The sequence below is a fragment of the Manduca sexta genome, chromosome 26 (assembly GCF_014839805.1).
Source record: "Manduca sexta isolate Smith_Timp_Sample1 chromosome 26, JHU_Msex_v1.0, whole genome shotgun sequence".
In the NCBI taxonomy this organism is placed as follows: domain Eukaryota; kingdom Metazoa; phylum Arthropoda; class Insecta; order Lepidoptera; family Sphingidae; genus Manduca; species Manduca sexta.
Window position 1 is genome coordinate 16,058,658 of NC_051140.1, and position 13,711 is coordinate 16,072,368.

General features: G+C 31.7%; 1 protein-coding gene across 1 annotated transcript in view; it reads right to left on the reverse strand.

Moving 5' to 3' along the window:
- LOC115450833 (bifunctional 3'-phosphoadenosine 5'-phosphosulfate synthase) overlaps positions 1 to 9,752 on the reverse strand; it is a 32,630-nt gene extending 22,878 nt beyond the window's left edge. Inside the window, exon 1 of the mRNA XM_037443170.1 lies at positions 9,525 to 9,752. Coding sequence (XP_037299067.1) covers positions 9,525 to 9,611 — 87 coding nt within the window. The 5' untranslated portion in view covers positions 9,612 to 9,752. The remainder of the gene's footprint in view (positions 1 to 9,524) is intronic.
- Positions 9,753 to 13,711: the final 3,959 nt, after the last annotated feature.

Here is a 13,711-nt window from a genome sequence, read left to right on the forward strand (position 1 = left end):
GTTGAACCCTTGCAGTGTGTTGTAAGAATCTGTATTAATTATACACGGCTTCATGCCGTTTGTGAACGTGAAGCGTGCAATGGGATTTTTAAACCACTACTGTTGTAGTACGTTGTTTGCAGTGCGTAGATGCATGCCTGCAGATTCGTAACAAAAATAAAATTGGGAATTAAGGTTTTTTTTCACTCAGTATACCTACCCGATATTTGAAACTTCGGCCTTTAAAATTTAATACGACGAAATTTTAAAGGCCGAAATATCCGTGCATATTAATTATTTTTACGTTTTTCTTTCAACTGCGAGAACTAATCACTAACTAGACGTGAATTTAAATTCTTTACTTATCAATACTTGTTTAGTTACCCAGATTAAAGGTGAAACAAAATGTATGAAAAATGGACCTTAAGCTATAACCTTAAGTACAATAATAAAGAGACTTGAATAAGAAGTAAAACAACGCAGATGTTACGAATAATTTCTCTATTTTCTCTATAGCAGCATCTTATACTGTTCTTAAAATTATTCGTTCAAAAATCTAATTTTGGCACTGCCAAAAATCACAAGCATTGTTGATTTTACATTCTTTAAACCAATGCTTCCATTAATCGGATTAGTATTTATTAAAAGCTTGGAACAATCCAAATTACATAAACAATAGTTAACTATCTCCTGAACTACAAGGGAATATTTCCCTGCGTTAAACAGATTGTTTGAAATGAATTTATATTATATTGAAAACCCATAAAAATATTTTTAATTATTTAGATTCTGTTATATTTTATTATTTTTATTTATTTTATCATTAGTTCGAAAAGCATTTCCCATCAGAACAGGATGGGCGAGAATGTTGCTCTTTTCAAAATCAGTTCAAGGTATAAAGTATAGAACATGATACAGAAAAAAAAATGTTTTTTATTTTGTTTAATCCATTTATGTACTCGCACTGTAAATAGGTAATAAATTTACAATTGCCACAAGTGCACAATATTTGATAAGGGGATATCTGAATATCTACGCTACCAATCACTTTATTCGTTTATTGGCCTGGCCAACCTTCGAATACTGCACAAACAACATTTTAACACGTGGAAATATGTTGCCATGCGCAAACTACGGAAAAGGCTACACCTTTATCATATGGTAAAGCACTTTGAAAGATGACGTGAAATATAAATAAAAATATATCACATGCAAAACGATCAATAAAGTAGTGTCTTCCGTAGTTTTAAGAAAAGTACATATATTCCTAGTGTCTAGTACTATTGATTCTGAGATAATTAAGATATGTATAATATTAGCAATTAATAAATATTAATTATTGTTCGCAACTGCGCCACTGTGAATAGTCCTTCCCCTTTATAATAGTCCTTAAATCACTGTGGTGATCTATAGCGCCATGTCTATAATGCCAGTGCTATCTACTTATAAAATCAGTTAATGATTTTATTATCTCTCACAAGAGCAAATTACTGGGATAAAAGTAACTTATTTGTCAAGTAAACCAGGATATGGTCTATGTGTGCCCCCACTTTCATTATCTACCTGTATCACATACAAAAGTGGTTAATCGCGCGTGTACACTACGCTCTTGGATCAGTTTGATATTCAGCTTATACGGTAATAACATGATAGCAGATAAGCCTTAACCTAGACTTTATGCTACAAATAATATGACACAATATAAATTTAGAGCGTATCTTGAGAACGCCCACACACCTTAAAATAATCAGTGAACCAAACACATGTAATAGTTATAAAAGATAATACAAATGGCGTAAATAATTATAATGCTCAACAACAATCGAACGTAGTGGAAGCATTTTATTAATAACAGCTTGGTTACCAGATGATTTATCCTTTTTTATTGATCTTATTGCCCTAATTAAAGATAAGATCAACTTCGATGTGTGAGGATTATGTGTTACGTGTACCAGATATATTTATGATCTGTTATTATTCGACGACAATATCTTCACAATTCCTCAGTCACAATTACGTTGCACAATTTTCGGGTGCAGAGGCGGTCGATATTACTTAAGCAGCGGGTTGTAAAATTGAGTCAAACGTGCGAAAATTTCAGACACTGAATTTCTATATGCTATGTGAACCTAGTATTTTTTCTTTGGTCACAGCGTAGTGACACCACTGGACCTGATGTTAATTGTAGTAGGGTCTGCTGATGGGAGATTACCTTACGCCAGTCGACCCAGTTATGCCGATCGAATCGATCAAACATGCCGATTCAAATTTCTTTCGTTCTGTTGTCTAAATCGTCCACAAATCTGAACCATAAAGGAATATCGAAAGACCAGGGTCTAGACTAGAGTCGTCTCGACGACATTAGAGACTTGTATCCTGCCAAATACGTGTTATCTTGCTCATTGAAGCTTTGGAAATTTGAGCGCCTCCAATTTTCCATTGCCATCCTTCCTGGTAAGTAAGTAGCAATTGGAGATTAACAAACTTATTACTACATAATTCTAGATTGGAAAGTTCTCCCGTCCTACGGTCACCGGTTCATGACCATGACCTTGTATTTGATTTATTAATTGTATCCTTATTAGTTCTCTCTCTTGTTCCACTTTGTGAAATAAATCCACGAGCTCATTCTCCGGAGATACGAAGTGTTAAAATCTAGAAGGCTGCAAATATTCGTAATGGTATGTATCAGATGGTTGAATTTTATGAATGTCACTTGTTTGGAACTAGTTCTGCGGACCTTATAAACAAATGATCCCTTCTTTCGGCTTCGTCAGAAGAATCGACCAAACTGTTATTTTTAGTCGAATGGAACTAGTTTTAATTTAACAGATGCATGCATTTTAAGTTTGTTCCTAATGTTCCTTGCTAGGAAGTGAAGATTATACATTCATGATAAGACTACAGTATAATTTGAGTTTAAATACCTTATAATAATATGTTGAGAAATAACAGCTATTTACCGAGAGTAAAAGTGGTTACTTAGTAAATAGAAAATAATTTCTAGTAAAAAATATATTTTTCGTATTTTAAGTTATTCAAGTCCATATTTTTAACCGACTTCAAAAAAGGAGGAGGTTCTCAATTCGACTGTATGTTTTTTTATTTATTTACTGATCCGCTTAATTTTAATAAAAAAAACATTGTGCTTTCAACACTGAATTATGAGCACGTTTGACTATTAATAAATAATTATTACGACTTTGAGACTTCTATGTTACCTAGTGCTTGCTGTTCAGAATTATCTAAACTGAATAAAAAATACGCTTCACTAAATTACCATTTGCCATTACATACACTTTATATGCGTAGTTTTAAGAAAAGTACATATATTCCTAGTGTCTAGTACTATTGATTCTGAGATAATTAAGATATGTATAATATTAGCAATTAATAAATATTAATTATTGTTCGCAACTGCGCCCCCGTGAATAGTCTTTCCCCTTTATAATAGTCCTTAAATCACTGTGGTGATCTATAGCGCCATGTCTATAATGCCAGTGCTATCTACTTATAAAATCAGTTAAAGATTTTATTATCTCTCACAAGAGCAAATTACCGGGATAAAAGTATCTTATTTGTCAAGTAAACCAGGATATAATATATAATAATATAACATGGATTATTTTTTATCACACTATATTATAAAATTTACCAAATGTTTATTCGCTTTTCAATCGCAGATATCACCTTATTCGTGACAGTCTGAGTAATCAACAGAATATACGAGTACGAAAAACGACCTGGAGATCGTACCCAGTAAGTACCTCACAGTTGACAGCCTAAATTGACTGCCACTAGACTAGGGGGCGATTACTGATCGTAAAATGCACTCGGAAAACAAATTTTATCGATTTATCTTAAAGCGCTTTGTTGGCTAAAAGTGTCAATTATTCGGTAATCCGTAGTAGATAAAAGACATCCATTGGGATAAGTATTATGATTATTGTACAAAACTTCATAAGACTTTTCATCTTTGTTTAGAATAGCAAGTTATCGCAGCAATATTATGTTGCGCAAATACTCCCAGATGAGTTCACACTAGCGGCAATTATTATAATTCTACACACATACGACTCGCCGCAAATTCTGTATCCTTTCAAAATTGCACAATCAGCTTGCCGTGTTTTTTTACATGGTAACAATCGCTAGCGGTTGTCAACTTCTGTAAGTTTTCTTGCTAATCTAAATCTTACATTACACACAAATATGCGCGCTGAAAACGCATAGAGCCCGCGTAACAAAAACGCGTATCGGCGCATTTTGTATGGAAGGATATAAATATCTTTCGCCGTACGCATAAGCTGTAATATTTATATAAAATTAACAATTTTTTATAATTAACTATACGTATTAATCGACTTCTAGTGTAAGTTTATTACTATCAATAAAATTGAGCAACTTTTCACCTATTTTCTACAGTTCGCTATTTATATAACAAAGATATGAGAATGACCTTTTAGCCAAGTCCGAGGCATGCGCAAATATATTTTATATTTACAACTATTTCCGCTAATTAATGCAATCTGTTACTCTAAGCGCCTACTGATTATAATGTCATTGAACTTATAGTAGAACAAATCATTAAAGTAAACGGCATTACGACATCTTACCCTAAACATTAACTAAAAATCCATATAAAACCATCCACGTGAATATTCTTAAGTATCATTCTCAAAGTGAATGAGCCGTACAGGGAATGTGGAGAAAGTAGAATGTTTACGTAAAACTGCAGCCGTCGGCATAACACACGTATTTCTACTACCATACAAAGAAATTCTGACTCATCCAAACGAGATGAAAAGGGATGTGTTCTCATCATAGTAAATTGGTCCACATGCAGTACCTACTAGTATAATGTAAGGTACAAAATATAGACTGGAATAATGTCTTGTGTCGATGTTGACCAGCGAGCTTCTTCCTAAACCCTAAGTTAACTTGGAAGCGGCTCAGCGAAGCGACAGTGAAATAACAAAGTTAACAAGCTGAAGTGCGACATTTGTATTCGATTATATTAGAATCAGTTACAGTCGACGAACATTATTGCATAATGGGAATAAACAACAACTGAACAAAGTTGAAAACCCAATAGAAAGTATGAATATACGCAAGGTATATTAGTGAATGAAGAAATTGAATAGACTTTTATATACTCAGCTTTTTGTATAAGATGCTGAATGAACATTACAATAAAACTACAGTTATATTGTTTGACAATTACAACGCAACACAAGTGTGTAATGTGAACGCATATTCATATGTAAATTGCCGACTCATAATAGCATATGTTCCATTCAATATATTTATTATCCTTATATATTATAAAAAAAAGTCCCTCGCCGCAGTCTGTCCGTCTGAACGTGATAAACTTAAAACCCCGAAAGGATTGCAATGATTGGTATGGAGATAGTTTGAGACCCCGGGAAGGACATAGGACATTTTTATCCCGGGAAAACATATAGCGGGACTTTTATCCCGAAAAACTCTTTCACGCGTATGAACCAACAAAAGCTGTTGTTGCTTTTGTGCTAAAAAAATAACACAAACCTTACCAATTTAACAACATCTAAAGAACAAATAAGATTAATTTTAGATCTACTTGTATATCTAAAATTAATCTAAATATAATAGGTTAAAATATAATAGGTTATGACTTATTTTATTTACAATCGAATCGTGCCAAAACTGTAAAATATCAAGGAAGCATAATAAGGAAATGTATTTAATTGTTGCATTAATATATAAAAATAAAACACGGGCCTATAGTGTCGTGCCGAAGTTATGAATCACCGAGCACGTTCGGCAATGGCACAGGTGAAGATATAGAGTGTCCGCCAGGAGATTCTCGTTTTTGATTAATAATAAAAATAACGGTATGTTATTAGTAAAAAAATATATCAAATTAAACAATTGAATGGAGCGGATTTTATATATTAGAAAGGATTTTAACTAAATGTTATATGGTTTAGTGTAATCATTATTTTAATTGTTGTTGTTGTTTTGTTTGTTCCACATTTTGGCGAAGTCTCCTCGCCTAAGCGCTGACGGTGCGGTTCGTCCCACTGCGATAAAAGGACATAAAAAATACGTAAAATTATCTCTGCATTTATTAAGACCTATATTTTCCCGCTATTGCATTTTGTTCGAACACTATGCGAATTTAAAGTCGAAAAACTGCCGGCAGACATCCTCTATACGAATCTTTGTATGATCCATGCTTTGATTTACTTTGAAGTGTTAGCCTTTGGATATCATTATTTGGAAAAAAAAAATTACAACTGATATAATTTTTAAAGATTTAATTTTACTATTAAAAACTATTTCTAACAATAAGGTAGTGAAGTATTTTTACTGACTGCAAAATTAAAAACAGATACTAAGATTACTTAGTTATTAATTACACATAATATTGTAAGTAGCAAAAACTTCTAAATCAAATCCAAGTAAGCAACATAGTTCTAAAAGTATCACGTTTCGATTTAGCAGACATCTAAATTTAGCTCAGGGATGCAAAGGATGCGTGGAACTTGTTCCGAGAAGAGTTTTTTTTGACACAAGTTGAAGTTTTTTTTTATAAATTTAAATTATTCTTAGAACTAGAGTTGCCTACAAAGACAGAGCGAACGAGTAGAAATAAAATTGTTATGTAACAGATACTAATTCTTTTGGTCTAAACATTACTCTCCTCACAAACAAATCTGCTCATATTTTTATAAGTATGTGAGTATAATTCTAGAAACAGATGTTATAAATTGTTCGGTTGTAATGTTTTGTTTATTATAGATGATTTTTATATTTTTTAACGGAGCAAGTAATATTTCCTATTATTAACAGAAACATTAATTCATAATTTTTTAAACGTGACAGTAAGTGGCTTTATCGAAATAGCTTAAAATGCATTTTACAATATTATTGATAACACTACGTATTATTTATAACAACGAGTCGTAAATAATTATGCGCATGGAGCAGGTTTATAGTAGGATAATAATTACATCTCGTAAAGCAGTCTGGTTAGGTATTTTAAATAATATTAATTTACGGCGGTTCTCCACTTATTGATAGAACTTTAATAATTATTATAATTTTTTTAATATTATTACTCTATCGATATAAAAAACACTTTTTAATTTTATTTTGTTCGAAACTTGCATTTTTTTACTTTACATTTACAATTCAATAACTAATTATGAAGTGTTATTTACAAGACAAGTGAGTGATTTCTTTTCATAACGCAATGTCAAAATTAGGCAGTATAAATAACTCAATAAAATTTAATTATGAACGCGTCATGAGCACGTGCGACCGCGGCCTAGTAATGGACATAAACACATTTCCTTCTGCAGAGCACATGCGTATTATGGTATGCCCGACTTTGTTTTCATTCATGAACACACACAAACTCTATATTAATATAGAGTAGCTCTAGTTAAAAAGTAAGTTTTACTATTTCACGTTTAATTAGAGAGCCATCATTTCTCAAGGATGCAAATATTGTCTTAACAGTCTGTTCAGTTGTTCCGATTCTTTTAATCACTATAAATTTCTTCACTAGTCTAAAGTAGCTTTCACGCTTTTATGGTTATTTTAAACTAGGTCACGAAGGACATTCCAAAATGGGCAAAAAATACCCGATAAATCGTTAGTGTTGTCAGCCGTAAAGGTCAGAAAATACACCCTTCTTTAAAAACATTAAATCGCGTATAAAAATAATAGATAGTGTTTCTAAAAAATGTTGCAAAGGATAGAAAATTCCGGACAAATTGCAGCGTTGCAAAATGCCATCCTTCATTTTGACGAGTAACTTGATTTTAGTATTTTACTCACAGGTTAACCTTTTGTTTTTCTGTTAACATATTTAAAAATAATTTTATTAAAATATCTAAACCCATAGGTCCATATTGTTTATTCATGTGTAAAGAAGTGTCAGATTATTTTATAAAGATAATATCATTTGTTATAATATTTTTTTATATTGTATCACGCTGTTTTTTATCAATATCGAACGTGAATAACATAATATTAAATTATTCTATATGATCAAACCCTATAAAAATAACGATGATCAACAGATTATCCTCAGCTTATCACAGAGCATCCGGTGACGTTGATTCTTTACTTTGGTGTATTTAATTGTATTATTATATATTATAAAACAAAGTCCCCAAAAGCTGTCTGTCTGTATGTTATCGATTTTCTCAAAATCTACTGAACGGATTTTTATGAATTGAATTATGTATTTGGTATGGATATAGTTTAAAGCCCTGGGAAGGTTATAGGCTACTTTCTATCCTCGGAAAATATATAGCGGGACTTTTATCCCAGAAAACTCTTTCACGCGGGCGAAGTCGCGAGCAAAAACTAGTAACCAATAAAATAATGCGTTCATGCGACACAATCACATAATATTTTCTTATAACGGGATTTGCTTAGACATACTATACGATGTTTTTGTAAACGAGTTCATTCACTTAAGTTTTATTTAAATTACGGAATTCCTGCGATTTAATTTCATTGTTATTATATATGTAAATATATATAGCTCCCTAACTTATAATGGGAAAGAATACACATGGCGAAAAGTGGGTAGAGTATTTATACCTCTAAATACCTCTTCGGGGAGACTTTTAGTTTATCGATAAAATGCAATTCCTAATATGATGTACGAATAAAAAAAAATCTAAATAAACAATACGAATGTGTCTGGATTCTGGGCCAACAACACTATCATCTTTACTTCGTTACCTTTCATATTCGGCAATTTTTTTTTACTAAGTTAATAGTCAAATATGAGTATTATATTTGTTTTCTTTCAAACTATCGTTTTACACAATTAATTTATGACCTAATAAGATAATAAGTACAAAGAGTTAGTTGGAACCTGACTTATATATATTTTTACGATATCATTAGATAATTACATTACTTAAACATCTAGATCGTAATATATTTTTGAGTAATATTAGAAAAACAATACATTGCATACCATGAAATGATGTATAAAAATATTTGTGTGGTAATAACGTTTTTTTTTTGCGTTAAAGAGAAATTTATTTAAATTATGTAGTATTTTTGCCTGAATATTAAGAAGTTAACCATGTTATGTTTATATTAACCATGTAATAAAATAATTGTTTTAGTTTAGGTAATTTATAAAAAAAGGAAAAATCATGTAATAGTTCAAGTAAAGGGGTTAATTGGTAAAGATATGAATAGTTTAGCAATAATTTAAGAACCTGCGCGGAACTTTAAACCGGAAAGAAAGCAAACCACATTAAGAAATATACATCGGTGAAAGTTAATGTTAAAAAACTTCAAACACCAAACTCAAATCACCGGAACAATATTTATCTTTAACAATTACTTTAATAAACAAATAAGTTTATTTTCAAAAACATACATGTCCCAAAACTGTTTAGGTACAAAGAAGCATAAAAAAAATAGACAAATGTAATTTATTATTACATTATAAATAGAATGTTATTAAAATTAGTAGGCATCACATTGTGCTGAATGAAAACAAACAATGCACGTTGAGTACTAACCGGTCTTCCATTGCCATTTCCCCATTCTGCAATTTTATACTTTTCAAACGTTTCAGTCACTTTTTTGTTCCTTATTTCAAGACTCATAGTTGGAATTTAAAAACAAAAGTAATTAATGTAAGTATTTCCCGCTAAAATGCGAATACGCTCGCAAATATTTATACAGTCTGATCAACACGCACAGCGCCCGCGCCGTTCCGTTTGACACTGGTACGTTGTACGAACGATACTGTACTTTAAATTGCTATTAAACTGTATCAGATTGTTAGACTATAAATTGCATTGCGCACGTCTATATTAAAAAAAATAAACATCTAGGAAATAATTAAATGCAGTTAAATAAAAAAAAAATTAGGCCTTGATTTTTTCTTGAACACCCGTTCCCTGTCACAGCCTCAGATTTTTCCATTCGATTTGATCACGTAAATCGTTTGATAGTTACAAGGAAACAACTAAGTCATTATAGGGAAACGATTTTGCGAACGTTACAAGAGTTAGTTTCTTGACCATACTTTGTATTTGTTTACATAGGACGGAAAATATTCTATTCGGATTGTTTTGATTGTTCGGGATTGTCGGCAGAGGGCCGTCTGCCGTTAGTTAGTGTGTGTGGTGACCCCCGGGATGGTCGGCAGAGTGGAAGGTGGGCCTCGCGATGTCGTTGACGCTGAGAGCGACCTTCGGTGTGCGGGGCTTTTGAGCCCTATTAAAGAAGAGAGAATGTCTCTCCTTTTCCGCAAAGGCTATCGATCAACTAAGTAGGTATAATACAGACCGATTGTGTTTAAAATACTATTAAGGAAATACCGGTGATTAAAACTGCTTCCTATTTATGTGGCAGTGATTACGGCATTGCCTTTATCATCAACCACCATCAAAGAGAAAAATGATTTGGAATAACACATTTTGCGTTAGCTCAATAGTTTTCCCGAAATTCTATTAAAGCTATCTTTTATAACTTCCTTTGTCCGTCTTCAAAAGATGTATATTATTTGATTTTCTGATGCATAACCCATGGGTTTGTCTCAATGAAAAATGTGCTTATGCTATCTAAAAAATACGAAAGTTTCTAATATGTTAGAATAATTTGGATGTTTGTTAGAACTAAGTAGCTAACTATGTAGTACGTACTAGATTTGGCGTTTTAAAAATCACTGTGTTGAACTGAATAAACTGCAATCCATTCAAACTGACTTTAGTACATATGGTCAATATTGACAGCTTGCGGTTGTGTACGGAGTGGCGCTCATGATATAAAAACTCGAGTCCAAGTGTAAACCTGGATTTGAATAAAAAATATTAGTGAAATAAATAAAATTATTTATTGTTTTAAGTGAATAAATAGGTTATATCAATGACGTTTTGGTTGCTATTTTAGTTCAGATTTGGAGCAAATAGTTTATATGGATGTTTGTGTCTATAGATCTTTTATCCAGAGAAAAAAAAAACACTCACGTAGAGGCGCGACCAACACATAAATATTCCGAATATTATGGCGTAATTCGTTTTCTGTTTACACACGGCAATTTTAAGGCCCTACAAATTTTATGAGTAGAGCATAATTTGAATGCAACAATTTTATAAAAAACTAGCTTTTGCCCGCGGCTCCGCCCGCGTTATAAAGTTTTTCAGGCTAAAGTTTTCCGTTATAAAAGTAGTAGTTTCCCGGGAGCCTATGTTCTTCCCAGGGTCTCAAACTATCTCCATATCAAATTTCATCTTAATACGTTGGGTAGTTTTTGAGTTTAACACGTTCAGCCAGACAGATGCAGCGGGGGACTTTTGTTTTATAATATATTTTTTATGAACTTTTTAAGAGGAACAATCCCGTCATACATCATTGTTGCATAACTTTAACCGTTTACGCAGCGCAGGCAACGGAAGCTCTCAAAACTAATAATTTTCTCTGTTTTTGCAACAAGTTTCATTACTGCTCCGCTCCTATTAGTCATAGCGTGATGATATATAGCCTATAGCACTCCAGGAACAAAGGGCTATCCAACGCAAAATATTTTTTCAGTTTGGACCGGTAGTTCCTGAGATTAGCCATTACTGCTCCGCTCCTATTGGGTATAGCGTGATGATATATAGCCTATAGTACTCCAGGAATAAAGGGCTATCCAACGCAAAAAGAATTTTTCAGTTTGGACCGGTAGTTCCTGAGATGAGCCATTACTGCTCCGCTCCTATTGGGTATAGCGTGATGATATATAGCCTATAGCACTCCACGAACAAAGGGCTATCCAACACAAAAAGAATTTTTCAGTTTGGACCGGTATTTCCTGAGATGAGCCATTACTGCTCCGCTCCTATTGGGTATAGCGTGATGATATATAGCCTATAGCACTCCACGAACAAAGGGCTATCCAACGCAAAAAGATTTTTTCGATTTGGACCGGTAGTTCCTGAGATTAGCGCGTTCAAACAAACAAACAAACAAACAAACAAACAAACTCTTCAGCTTTATATAATAGTATAGATGTGTTTTAAAGTTAAATAGAATGCGGAGAGTAATGTAATTACACTTAAAATGAAAACAATTTCTAATTTTATTTAAGAAATTGTGTATGCAGCTATTGTTTAATAACGTTGCATTTAAAATGAATGGTTTTGAGAAATTTGATTACCATCACATTGTTTTTGCAAGTGTTATGAGTACACTGTGACAGTAACAGATTTTTTAAGAACACTGGAAACTTTCCCTAGTTAAATCAAGGGCAAGTAACTGTTTTAAATATCTGGCAGTCTATGTCTATCATACATTACTCAATGTCTCAAAGAATGATTAAAAGACCAAATTACACACATTTGCCATTTGCGCTGGTTGTTTCATTAATACATATTAAATCATAGTATGTATTAAGTAATATTACATTACTTACTATTATTTATTAGTTCAACTAACAATAAGTGAAATACAAATAAGACCAACTTTCTGATAATTTTAATGGGGACATTTTGTTTACCTTATCTGTGGACTTTTAATTGTAGGTCACTACTCTGTTAAACAAAAAAAACATGTTACAATGAATTGGTTGTAATAGGTTACCTTGTTATTACCACTGCAAATTGTATGTTGATATAAATAAATAAACTAATAATTACTTTCATTTCATTAATTAATATTAAATAATTTTTACATTTCATAAACATTTGTAGGTTTTTTAAGTTGCACATAATCCAATCTGAAATATTTATTACATGAACATAATTAAACTTTAATACTGGTTCAATAAATAAATATGTTGATAATATTTTACTGATTCTGTTATCATTTAAGGAAGAACACATTGAGCAGGTATTGTTTTATATTTTTATGTAGTTATTAAAAAAAAAATTATTACATGAATGGGGAAGTAAGTCCTTGTATCACCTGATGCAAAATAATCCCTACTCAAATAATGTAATGAAATGACAAAGAATTAAGCTAAAACTGCCATAAAGAAGCCTGTCCAAGATGGTAATATAAAAAATACAATTAAAGCCAAATAAAATGATTATGTGTCAAATAAAACAATGGTTTGTAGAAAACACCTTTGAATTCTAAATTAACAAACTATTATACAGACAACAATGGAAAAACTTTGAGAAATGTGTCACTCTTCATTTAAATTTTTAAGCAGGGTCATAACTTGTGCGTGATAGTACTTCTCAAGTTTATTTTAAGTTGATCTCATTACTTTAAAACTGAAAATACTAAAGATAAGTAGTTATGTCCCACATGAATTGATTCTAATTACTGTAGTACTATATTTGTACTAGATTGTTCTATAGATAGTTATTATTTATGCAAGAACAATCAAACTCAAATTGTTTAAGTGTATAGCTTAGACAAACAAATAGACAATAATTTTAAATCCATTGTTTTTTTTATTTTGCACATTCATTATCCATAACTTTGTACATAACTACTATTATACAGAAGAATAACAGGCTGGATAAAATTCCATGAAAAATGTTCACTTAAAGCTAACATTATATAATATACTTGTATGTAAATAATAATATATATTGTATATGTAGGTATTTATAGCCACTTGTTTTCTTATTTATTTAAAATTCATTTACAACCACTTAACCAGCTTTATCTAAATTTGGATAAAACTAGTCAGGCCATTTCAAAAGATTACTGTAGTACTGTAGTAGTAGATTAGATTATTTTCTATGACTGTATTGTAACCAAAAAA